Source organism: Syngnathus typhle, linkage group LG8 (assembly GCF_033458585.1).
Source record: "Syngnathus typhle isolate RoL2023-S1 ecotype Sweden linkage group LG8, RoL_Styp_1.0, whole genome shotgun sequence".
Taxonomy (NCBI): domain Eukaryota; kingdom Metazoa; phylum Chordata; class Actinopteri; order Syngnathiformes; family Syngnathidae; genus Syngnathus; species Syngnathus typhle.
The window spans coordinates 8,462,898-8,474,117 of record NC_083745.1 but is presented as its reverse complement, the minus strand read 5'-3'; the positions used below and the strand labels follow the sequence as shown (position 1 = coordinate 8,474,117).

Here is an 11,220-nt window from a genome sequence, read left to right as displayed (position 1 = left end):
TTATATGCTACTAATTAATCAAGAATTAGGCCAGAATACTTAGGTTCATTCCCTTTTGGAAATTGTTGCATAATTGGATGACTTTGCTGGCCTGTGCACTTTCAACACAAAGAACTAGAACAACCCTTGATATCATCAGCCATATACCTCTATTTATTTTGAATGTGAGAATAAGTTGGAGTGCCCACGGAAAACTCACGCAAGCACATAGAGAACATCAAACTCTACACAGGAAGGTTGAAGCTAAGATTCAACATAAGAACCATTTGTTACCATGATGCTCTCTAAACTAAATGATAGGGGCTTTGAGATCCTGAGGTGAACTCATGACCTCTGACCTTTTTACAGGTTTCGATAGATTTATGAACTTTCCAAAATTGTTGCACTTAAAAGTGAGATTCTTTATCAGCAAAGGGGGAAAACTAATTTCATATTTGTTCTATTTTCACTTCCTTGTACCTGTTGTTTAACTGGAGTGAACCACAAGGTCACACTTCCAATAAATTGCCTTTCAAATAGTTAACCTTGTGAATTTTGAAGCAACATTTTTTTTAGGACTGCATCGTCATTTTATGCCAAAGAAAGTGACATCATTAAATAATAATGTTGAAACAGTTATGTCAAATTAAATGGCGCCGGCTTATTTCTCAGCGGTAAAGGGTGGGTCTGGTTTAAAACAAAATCTTAGAAAATGTAGAAAATGTTAAGGATCATACAAAGCTGTCTCATTCTAAAGACAAATATCTCTTTATTCTGATTTGCACGCACATTGTTGGGCTTTCAAGGTTACACTGTGATGATACTAGCACAGTACTTTTCCATCGTGTGGCTACAGTTAGCAAATGCATGTGACCCGAGTGAAGCCTACTAGCAAGCAAACCAGGGAGAGGCTACGTTGCCTTACCTCATCATGTCACAACAAGCCAGAAGTAAAATTGCAGCTGCACACTGCGTGAACCAGCTTGTCGAAGCAACAGTTCAAAAGTCCAGGCAATGCCGCGTCCCCATTATACAAACTTTGAGACACACCCAAAATTAAGTCGGTACAGACTTCACATTGTGTGAGAAACATAAATGGATATATTGTGGAACATACAATGTTTCAATGCATATAATAAATGTATGGTGAAAAATAATTCTCATCTACAATACATTTTGAGGCTGCAACCTACTAACAGGAGGGTATATCCACACTTTAGTGCATAGAAAAAAAAAAAAGATCAGACTCATTCGGGACGGGACACTTTACAAGCTACAACTTGTCCATTGTAGACTTTTTCTCCCATGTAAACAGTTAAGCAGTCAGAGATTCTTGGCAGACATCATTGTTGTCCTATTAAGAGGACTGTCCAAAAGAAGGGATGGATTCAAGTGTTACATCGTCGGAAACCCTTCTTAAGCTTATGCAAGTGTTAAAAGGGCTATACATTAAAGGTGTGAAACAATCTGAGCATGTAAAAACAGCCGCACTCACATTTTGTGTTCAATACGCAGAAGGAGCAGTGTCTTTTCTCGCTCACATACACAGAAACAGGAAAACAAAAAGGCTGCTTGATTAACAGGATTTGGTCTTCAAGTCAGCAAACCTTATCCATTTCCTGCATTCCATTTGGAAGGAAAGTGGTTTCTCTCTTATTCTACTCTGGCCTAAAGGTCAAACAGCTTCCGGCAGAATTTATGGGATTCTGTTATGAGGGGAAAAAAATGGCCTCCGCCGTCAGTCTTGAGTATTTGTATTGCCACAATGTAAAATGTAGAAGTTTCTGAGGCTTTGCTTGTGATCCGCTTTTGGTGACACAGTGGTATTAGTACCAGGATGACGCACAGGGTGTGTCGGGGGTTGGTCTGGGCTCCACATTGTCTTCAAGGTGCTCTCATGATCCCAAATGGAGCAATTATTTTTTTGGAGAGGGGAACTGCTAGCGACCTTTGTTCTTCTTGGCATTTGCCTGTGGAAGATATATTAATAAGACAACCCACTTTAGGATATTTTGCTCACACACACTGGTCATCATAAATTCCAAGTTTCTCCATATCACGTGTACAAAAGAGGACGTCCATAACAACCCATTACCCTCAATTCAATCAATAAAGTCTAGTTTTTGCAAACGGAGAGGCCCTAGTTTAAAAAAGCAGTCATTCTTGCCAAGTGACTTTGCCGAGCCCTCTGGTAATGATTTTTCAAAACGCAGCTAGTGACTGATTCAATTTCACGCTAAGAAACAGGCATGAGTAAAAAAAAAAAAATCATTTTCACATTGATTTGCGTATGAAATCATGATTGTGCAGAACACTGCCAAAGATATGGTGTGCATTATATGTGAAAGCAGTGATTTGGACACGTTAGAAACCTGTAAAATGAGCTTTCACGACAAATAATTCTCATAGGTCCTCTTGCCTCGACTGTATAACCCTACTGGATGTAAAAAGACATAAAAAGAAAAGTGACAGCTCTGATTGGCGTGAGATTCAAGCTGGCAAACTAATAGCTCGGGTTTACTTTGCATTCCTTTGAAAATCTCGGAAACATGCTGCGTCTGGTTTCTGTCGTTTAGGAGAAAACCAGCACCTTCAGATCCCACACGTGTTCTGTCCTGCCATTTGGCAACCTGCTCTTGGCAGGCCGCACACACTTAAGAGTGGACCTCTTACAACTCAGACCTAATGGCTTTTTCAGATGGTGCTTTTCCTATCAGAACGCACACTGCTACCACTGACCTCTGCGTCCACTTTGTAATCGGCAGAATCTTTACAACACCACGGCACACAGTCTGAAAACATAAGTTCATGCCTCGAGAGACACTTGAATTTCACTCCTTGGAGCTTCCAATTTTCTTTTGGCTTGGCTCACCCATATATACATGTAAATGAAAACTAAATATGGCCTGCTCTGACTGTCAACCATATAGAGTTTCAAATATTAGAAATAAAAAAGAAGTTTGGTCCTCTGTGTACCTTGCTCCCGAGTTTGAGTGTGTCGATCTCCTCTTTCTGTTTGCTCAGCGTCTCGTTCATACTACACAAATGGTCACTCATCATGCTAAGCTGGTCTTCATAGCTCCTCTTGGTCGTGCTCAATTCATCCTGCACAACACATGACAATTTTAACCGAGGGAACTGGAACTAAAGAGTGTTGGTCTGTGATGCTTTTTTGGAAGCTCCACATACCTGCAGGTGTGTGATGTTCTGACTGGCCCGTTTCATCTCTTCGACAATGGTCTCACGTGATTTCTCTGCAATGGCTAATCTCTTGGCCAAAGCACGACACTAGAAAGATGAAGTGATTACATTTTACTAAATGCAAAAAACAAAACAATATTGCATGCTTTAATTTGAAGACGCTGTGAAAAGTTAAAATATTGGTTGAAGTAGGGACATTTTTTACACATAATAACAATTACCGACCCCCATCATCCACTCCTTATCCTTCAAATATTTAGAAGTGTTGCTATATTCACACGTACTACTCTGTAAGAGTCATTGCAAAGGTGACTTACAATACTAAATGGCTAAGAGGTTATTTACTCAAAAGCATTACAATTGTTTTTCAGAAAGACTTTGAAGGGAAGGCTTCACCTCAGAGTGGAAGTGCACCGCTTTGCTGTCTGACACCTGGAGCTGAGTGGTGAGCTCTCCCACTCTGGTCATGTAGTGAGTTTTTATCAGCTGCTCCCTGGACTCCTCATCTCCCACCTGCAAAACACACGCAACATCCTGCAATGTTACTTACACCGGATTTATCGATTGGGAATACGTGGCTTTGAACTTTTCCATACAAATGCATGGCCACTCACATGCTCGACAACCGGTACGGTACACAACATGCCAACCTGGAGGGAGGAGACAAACACAGCTGTTGAGTAAACTGCAAGAATAAATTGAGGCCTGACCTGTTCTGGATTATAGGGGCACATTAAACCTATAATATTCTTCTATTGCGCTGCATCAGCAAATTTAGATGTCTGAGACAAATTTAGATGTCTGAGTTTTATCTTGCAAAAAAAACGTGGGAAGAACAGGAACAGACAATAATAGTTACAGTAAATCAGACCACGAGGAGGAACTTTCCTCCGCAAGATAAAATTAAGAAGTGACTGTACCAGGCTGGTGCACATAGTTTCTTTCGCAGTGGTTTTCAAAGGCGTCTCAACTTCCTCGTGGTTCTGTGTCAGCGAGCTGACCACAGTCGTCTGAGAGTTCCGGCCTTCACCGAGAGCCATGGCGAGCTGCGCTTCCAGGTCTGAAATACGCTGGTTCTCCTTTTCCAGTCGCACCTTCCCCAGCTGAGCTTCAAGGAGCCAGTGTTCCTTTTCCTGCTCAAGGCGTGCGATCTTCTCCTGACTCTGCTGCACCTGCAGGAGGCCAGCAGGGCACAAATAAGAAGAAGCAAACTAAGGGAGCAAAGCAAATCTCAAACGGAACACATAAACATTTTAATCCAGCTAGCATGATGTCGTTTTGCAGCAATTTCTGAAACGATGAACTACCCGTATTCAACTTGGATCGGCATTTTGTCCAATCGGCCTCATACAAGACAGTCACATAATACTGACACAAAATGAAAGTTACCTACGAAAGAAGCAGCATCATACCTGTTGAGTGAGACCTTCTCTACTCTCAGTGGAGCTCGTGAGTATCCGTCGATTGGCCAGTGCTTCCCTGTATGGAACGGACTGTGGCCTGGGCTAAACACAAGTAGGCACAACAAAAAAACTTTATAGGAGGTTAACATCTGCCTAAATAGGTTAACTAATGCTAATAAATAATGCTATAATAAGTTAAACGTAAATATAGGTCTATACTGGATCACCATATGGTGAAAACTCTTAGACTAAATGAGAAGAGGCTGGGAACATTTACCCTTTTGAGAGCTTGAATGTAAGAAGCTGCTTTCTTTTTGTTGGAAAGCATAATCTCGGCTTGTAAAGGGTTAAGGGCCACTGTGTTTCCTCTGGGACCGTAGCCCGATGACGTGAAGAAATCCAAGTTGTTGCTGAAGAATGTAGCAAGCTGCAAGAAACCACAGATATTGAGCCTCATAAAATTTAAACTTTAGTAGCTACTTGAGATAGAAGGCAACAGTGATGGATAAAAATAAATGCGCAGTTAGGATTTCACACATCGTGTACCAGCATGTGTGCAGCATCACTCATGTCTTTATTCAAAAAGAGGAACCGTTTATCAGTCACTCTGGCAGGGGAGCAGCTGCAAAAACTGTGATTTTGACAGTCGCTTTGAAAATTTAACTGCCGGCCACCTGAGTTCCGACTAAAGTGGCAATTTAGCATCATGATACCAACTGCTGTCAAACCTCAACTGTGCCTTAGAAGTGATATTGTGTGGTGTGTGACAGATGAGTGGGGAACCTGGCTGCCGATCGCCCCCTATTGGTCATACCTTGCCTGTGCTGCTGGTCAATGAGCCGAGGGAACCCAGCAGACATTCTGTGGTGGTGAATAGTTTCTCTGTGGCAGTGGGGAGGTCTTGCTCTAAACTCGCCTTCTGGTTGTAGTGCTTTGACATTTCTGTGCGCACATACAAAGCGAGAAACACACGCAGAAAAGTAAGAAATGCAAGAGAGGTTTCTATATTGGATCGATTTTGAATCATATTTTGAAATGAATGACATTGAAAATAGGACACCGATGGAATGTGTTGATAAAAGTGCCTTGTTATATGAAGTCAGTGTCAGAATGAAATCGAGTAATGATGACACAAGAAGGATCCATTGTATGGTTATATGTTGACCTGCACTGCTGGCACTAACAGCATGGTGGCTATGAGCAGAGAGGGGTTAGTTCAACAAAGGTTAAGTCTGTGCTGTCAAATTTGTGATTTGATTGCGATATTTAATGACTCTTCTGACCCCTCAAGTGACTACTTTTTCAAAAGTCGTTGTTAGTTATCACATTTTATCTAGATGTCAGTGTCTTTCAAATTCTAGCACGGATGTTTAAAGAATGGGTTCAGAGATTAGATAGAGCAAACACAGTTAAACTTGTGGTGGATTTAAATGTTTTTCATGTCAAATTGTGAATAGTCAGCACTTCATTTTTTATTTGAGGCTTTTATGTAAATGCTTTACAATGGATTATGGAAAAGAATAAGGAAAACTAATTCTGATTGTCATTCGCTCATTAATTAGCTGTTATACTTTTATTCGCTCTAATGCTTGCGAGAGGTTACAGCTGGGGTTGGTTGACACATTAACAACCAAACACTAAATCATGCAAGGCCAGATTACTATTCCTTTCTCTCTTTATACTAAAGAAAAACATCCCTTCTCTGAATCGTTATCAAAACTATTCCAAGATGGCAATACCAGGGTTCATAAGGCTATAAAAGTCAGTGGTTCATATAATTATCTGACTGAAACAGCGGTTTACCTTTGACGGCATCATGAAGACTGTGCAAGCAAGCTGACAATTGGGTGAAGACAGCAGAGGTATTACTTTGCGGCATACCATCCTGACGAAAACCTAAGACCAAAGAAAACCCTTATTTATGCATATTAAAAACAGCATAGGCAAAAATGCTAAAACAGGTTTGAATAATTCATGTTAACTTACTGGGAAAAGTCAACAGGCTAATGTAGTTCTGTAGTTTGTCAAACACTAACGTCACTCTCTTCACATCATTCTGCAGTTCTCGGTTCTTTAATGTGAGGGCAGGAGTGCAAAGTGGTGTTTGGCACTCCTCCTCTAGGCTGGGAGGAGAAGACAGTAAAAAAAAAAAAAAAAAAATCCTCCTCCACTCTTTGCCCTTATTACACACATGCATGAACACTGCTGACCTTTTTAGTTGATAAGGGAGAAGCTTTTGTAGGAAACGGCAATATGTGGAGAAAATGTCACAAAGGTTCTTCAGCTTGTCCACAGTCTCCTACAATTCATCAACAAGGTAAAATAGATTTTAGTTGGATACAAAGACAAGGGAAGCATGTCTTTTTTGAAAAACCTCTCACCAGCACTGTAACCGTGTCCTCCGTGATACTTTGGTGTAACTGCAGAAAACTCTCCTCTAGGGGGCGTACATATACCGCATTCTCATGCAGATACTGAGAGAACTGGCAGGAGACACAGTTTGTAAGCCTATGTACGCAAGTCTTCATTCATATTTAAGTTGTGCTTGTCAGTCTACTGACCTTCTGATTCAAAGGAGAAATGGATTCAATAGAAGAGTCCAGTGGATAGATGTGGACTCTCTGCTCAGTGTATGAATGGAAGTTCAACAGACCAGCCACCAGGTCCTGAATGAAGCTAAAGGCTTGACCTGCCAAATCCCGGGCTTTAAGCTGAGTTAAAAAATAATAATAATAATAATTACTTAAAACTACAGAGTGTACAATTGCTGACGTTTGAAATGCAAATTGAATCGAACAAACGGCACACTACAGACGAGAACGTCCTCTAAACACCCACCTGATGTCTTCGATTGTGTGACGGGACATTTAGGCTGTTGTAGTCACTAAATTCTAGAAGATGAGAGGGACAAGGAAGATGTTTCACTGAGCAAAAGCTTTGCCTAGAATTTTAGCATAGGGTAATAATCAATTTCAGCACGCTCTCGGACTCTCAAACTTATGTCATAAACTGAGAGGCCCTTGTACAGCCCTTAGTAGCAAAATGATGTATTTCTATTGCATTCATGACAAAAATATCTCGTGGTATAATTTCCTGTTTGAGTACAAAACACACTCACGGGTGTCGTTAAAGGGCACTTTCTCCTGGATAACGCTGCTGCTTTGTTTCAGTTGTCTGTTAAGTTCTGACTGGCATCGTCTTAACTGCTGCTGACTGCACACACAAAAAAAAATCACAACAGGACAATTTGTTACTCATTCCTGACCATGCAATGCATCCTTGAAGGGAAAAAAAAAAACTTACCACTCCTCTGCTCTCAATCGGCAATCTTTTCCCTCCCTCTCCAGAGTCTGTGTTTTAACCTAAAAAAAAAAAAAGGAAAAACGCACATAAATACAACCAAGTCATTTTACAATGCATTGTCTGATGAATCGTCCCCTTGGCTTCCTTGTTCAAGCTCATTCTCACCTCCAATCGTGCCTTGTCACTCTGCAGCCTCTCGATGGTTTCTGAGTACTTGGCAGTGAGTCCATCCACGACAGCTTGATGATGTTGAGAGCTTCGCTCCAACTCTTCCAGACGTGACCTCATCTCAGCCTCCTCCTTCTTGTGCTGCTCGTCTGCCTCGTAAAACTAAAAAAAATCCAAAAAAGAATAACGAATGCAGTTCTCTATAACAAATACCGTTCTATACTGCTCAGCATCTTTGGCCTAAAAAAAATGATAATTGTGCATTACCTGAATGTGAAGCCTCTCATTTTCTTCAATCTTTTTTTGCAGGTCCTCATCAAAAACACTTTGTGTCCGCCCACCATGGTGTGAAGGAGAATCGCCTTTATTCTGACAGTGGAAAAACAAGAGTATTTAATCATACCGTCAAAATACACGCAGTCAAATTTATGTCAGTGTTTTCTGATTTCCTGAACATTTATACTCAAGCTACTAATCACAAAAATATAATTATTTAGGTCTACCAGCACATAATAATGGCAGTATAGTGGCCAAGCTGTTAGCACATCTGGCAAACAGTTCTGAGACTGGTAGATCAAATATCGGTTCAGGATGTCCTGTGTGTTCTGTGTATGTTCTCTTTGAGTTTATGTGGGTTTTTTTCTTGTTACATGTACATATCCCAGAAGACGTATAATAAATGTATTCTCATAGCCGCCCTGGGGCCATATTTGTATACTACCACTACTGTAGTCTTTCATTTTATTTCAGTGGTATTTTGGTTCCCATAGCAAAGTAGTTACTGGTTACTTTTAATATTTGAGAACAAGCAACAGATTTGGGATTACAGTTTTAGAAGAATTGAACAATGATCACCTTCCCCCTTTTGCTCTTTGCTTCATTAGCAGCCAGCTCCTCTTGAAGAAGCTCTACCCTCTTGGCCAGCTGCTGGTTCCGAAAGCTGAGGCTGTCCATCTCCTGCTCTTGCTTCCTCAGGCTCTGATCCCTTTGCTTCAGTTGCTCCTGAAAAACAAAAAAAAACAAGCAATAAAAAAGGAGTAATGGTGGTGCAAGAATCACCAGACTCTTTTACACGGGGATCACACCGAATTTCTAAATTTCTCTGTGTAGAAGGAACTTTTGTTAGAAATTGCGATATGGGTCTCTGAACTGTTAAATATTTCAGCATACAGGAAAAAAACAAAGATGCAGAGTAGGGCTGTGTGATTTATTTTAAAGTCACTTTACTTTGAGGGAGGCCGAGTTGGCTTGTTCGTCGACAACTGCCTTCTTCAGCACCTGGTTCTGGGCACGAAGCTGTGAAAATATACACAACAGTGGGATAAATGTGTATTCAAACATCAGCTGTGGAGATTATACTTGTTTAAATCGTTTTCATTTTAACAGGGCACAATTGTTTAAACCCCTGAACTCTACTCGCATAAGCGTGTGTCAGGGACAACTACATCGTCAGCACTTCCTGAGTGAGATACAGCAGTTCTCAAACTTGGTGATCAAACAGGAAATAGCAGATACTGACTGACCAATGGCCAAGGACTCAGCTGACATAGAAACAAAGGGCACATTGAGGAAAAAACAGTCATCAGCCCCGTTACAAACCAGTTTACCATATGCAGTTTTGAAAGCGAACAACCACGTGACATTGTGAGCAGTTCAATGTCTAATTGTAGTCCCACAAGAAATATCAATCAAACAAATGAGTTTGGTTAACAAATTTTGTATTATATTTTATTCAATAAGAGTTTGAAAATGTGTTCAAAATAATAAGAACGAGAAGTGTTTTTTCAGAGACAATCTTATGCAAGTAAATAAAAGAACATTCAATTCAATATCAGTCATACATTTACGTGGAAAAAATAAGCAGGAATTGTTGCACCACATTCCTTTCCATTGTCTTAAAAACGACACGTGGCACTCTTGATTGCTATTATTATATCAAGATGCATTTGTATGCTGAGGGTTATTGCTAAATAAGCTTTATGATGTGGGACATAATGTCATGTCTTCACAGTGGGGATGTAATGTTGAAATAATCCATTTAATCATTTTGTACTGACTCGACATGGTGAAAAGCAAATTATTAGTAGGTAATAGTTGGAGAAGGGGGTGTGGGGGTACACAATCACATCTCAAGTATTCCGTTAGTGACAGTCTACGTGTGTACGTTCGTATGAAATATCATAATGTGATATTAAGAGTTACTTTACCTTGGAGTACTCCTGTGCTAGCCTGCTGTATTTGGTCTGCAGATCCGTGACATTAGCCATAGTTATCGGAAACTTTGTCGCGTCCTGAGACTGCAAGCGATGAAACCTTCTTCTGCGTACGAAATGATTTCCAATAAACTTGAGCAAAACTCCCCACTCAGCTTAACGGACGCTGCGAATAATAACCCTGGCTAGCTCCGTTTGCGTTTTTGCGAGATGATTGTTGCACAACAATAAATCATTGGCGGTGCACACACCGCCTAAAAGGAGCCACTGGTTTTGGACAACGTAAACGGTGTTCAGTAGATTTACGCAATGACGCAAATGCGGATGTTATTCGGACTTGAAAGCGGCGTGATGAAGTTAGCATTATCAGCGATGGCAGCGCATAGCAGGCTAACGAGTTAGCAAATTAGCAAAACACAACCCGGTCGTGTCAAAAAGCACATCAATAAAGCCCTTGCGGAGTGGTCCAACACAATACTCTCTACGAATACTCTCAAAAAGGAAGAGCAGCTGTTGTTACGTTGGCAAGCAAAACCTTGACAAGTCAGTCATGGTCTACAATACTTTCGTTTTATTATTATTCCTCAGCGAACCAGCCAGACACAAGCTCAGGGGTCAGAGTTCAAGGAAAAACGGAATTGCTGAGCAGCTTTATTGCGCTTTCTAGCGGCTGGAGGTATATGGTGAACGCTACAAACAACAAATTCTTGCAAGAAAAACCTTAAATATTTCAAGTATAAGGTTTTCACTGTTATAATAGCCCTCTGGAAAAACGTTATGTGGCTCTCAACAAAACTACGTTTGCAATCTGTGGACGTGACTGAGCAGCACAAATGTATGTGACCTAATGAGAATGAAATTGTTTCATTCCTGTTTTTTTGTTTGTTTGTTTTTTTGCAGAAGAGTGAATTTAAGTTTTTGGATGATATATTTTGGCAGTGCATAGTTCTTAT

General features: G+C 40.6%; 1 protein-coding gene across 2 annotated transcripts; it reads right to left on the bottom strand.

The window, feature by feature from the left end:
• Window positions 1-723: 723 nt before the first annotated feature.
• ppp1r21 (protein phosphatase 1, regulatory subunit 21) lies at window positions 724-10,903 on the bottom strand. 2 transcript variants are annotated; one of them, XM_061285341.1, is made up of 22 exons: window positions 10,262-10,903; window positions 9,282-9,350; window positions 8,910-9,056; window positions 8,322-8,423; window positions 8,052-8,216; window positions 7,887-7,945; window positions 7,702-7,796; window positions 7,422-7,474; window positions 7,145-7,294; window positions 6,965-7,066; window positions 6,794-6,882; window positions 6,570-6,706; window positions 6,387-6,479; window positions 5,398-5,525; window positions 4,861-5,010; window positions 4,593-4,685; window positions 4,101-4,352; window positions 3,795-3,830; window positions 3,577-3,714; window positions 3,169-3,267; window positions 2,956-3,084; window positions 724-1,949 (listed from the first exon to the last, which is right to left on the bottom strand). In XM_061285341.1, the coding sequence occupies exons 1-22, from the start codon at window positions 10,319-10,321 to the stop codon at window positions 1,920-1,922; spliced, it is 2,376 nt and encodes a 791-aa protein (XP_061141325.1). In that variant the 5' UTR covers window positions 10,322-10,903; the 3' UTR covers window positions 724-1,919. The 2 variants fall into 2 exon arrangements, with proteins under 2 accessions (XP_061141325.1, XP_061141326.1); XM_061285342.1 differs by having other exon boundaries at window positions 3,577-3,693.
• Window positions 10,904-11,220: the final 317 nt, after the last annotated feature.

What these genes read in the sequence shown, in the direction of transcription:
- ppp1r21 (XM_061285341.1), bottom strand. Translation starts at nt 10,321, where the DNA reads ATGGCTAATGTCACGGATCTGCAGACCAAATACAGCAGGCTAGCACAG. An exon ending in TTTCTCCTTTGAATCAGAAG is followed by an intron (nt 7,067 to 7,144) that starts GTCAGTAGACTG and finishes GTCTCCTGCCAG; the next exon opens with TTCTCTCAGTATCTGCATGA. An exon ending in CTCCCTTATCAACTAAAAAG is followed by an intron (nt 6,707 to 6,793) that starts GTCAGCAGTGTT and finishes TTCTCCTCCCAG; the next exon opens with CCTAGAGGAGGAGTGCCAAA.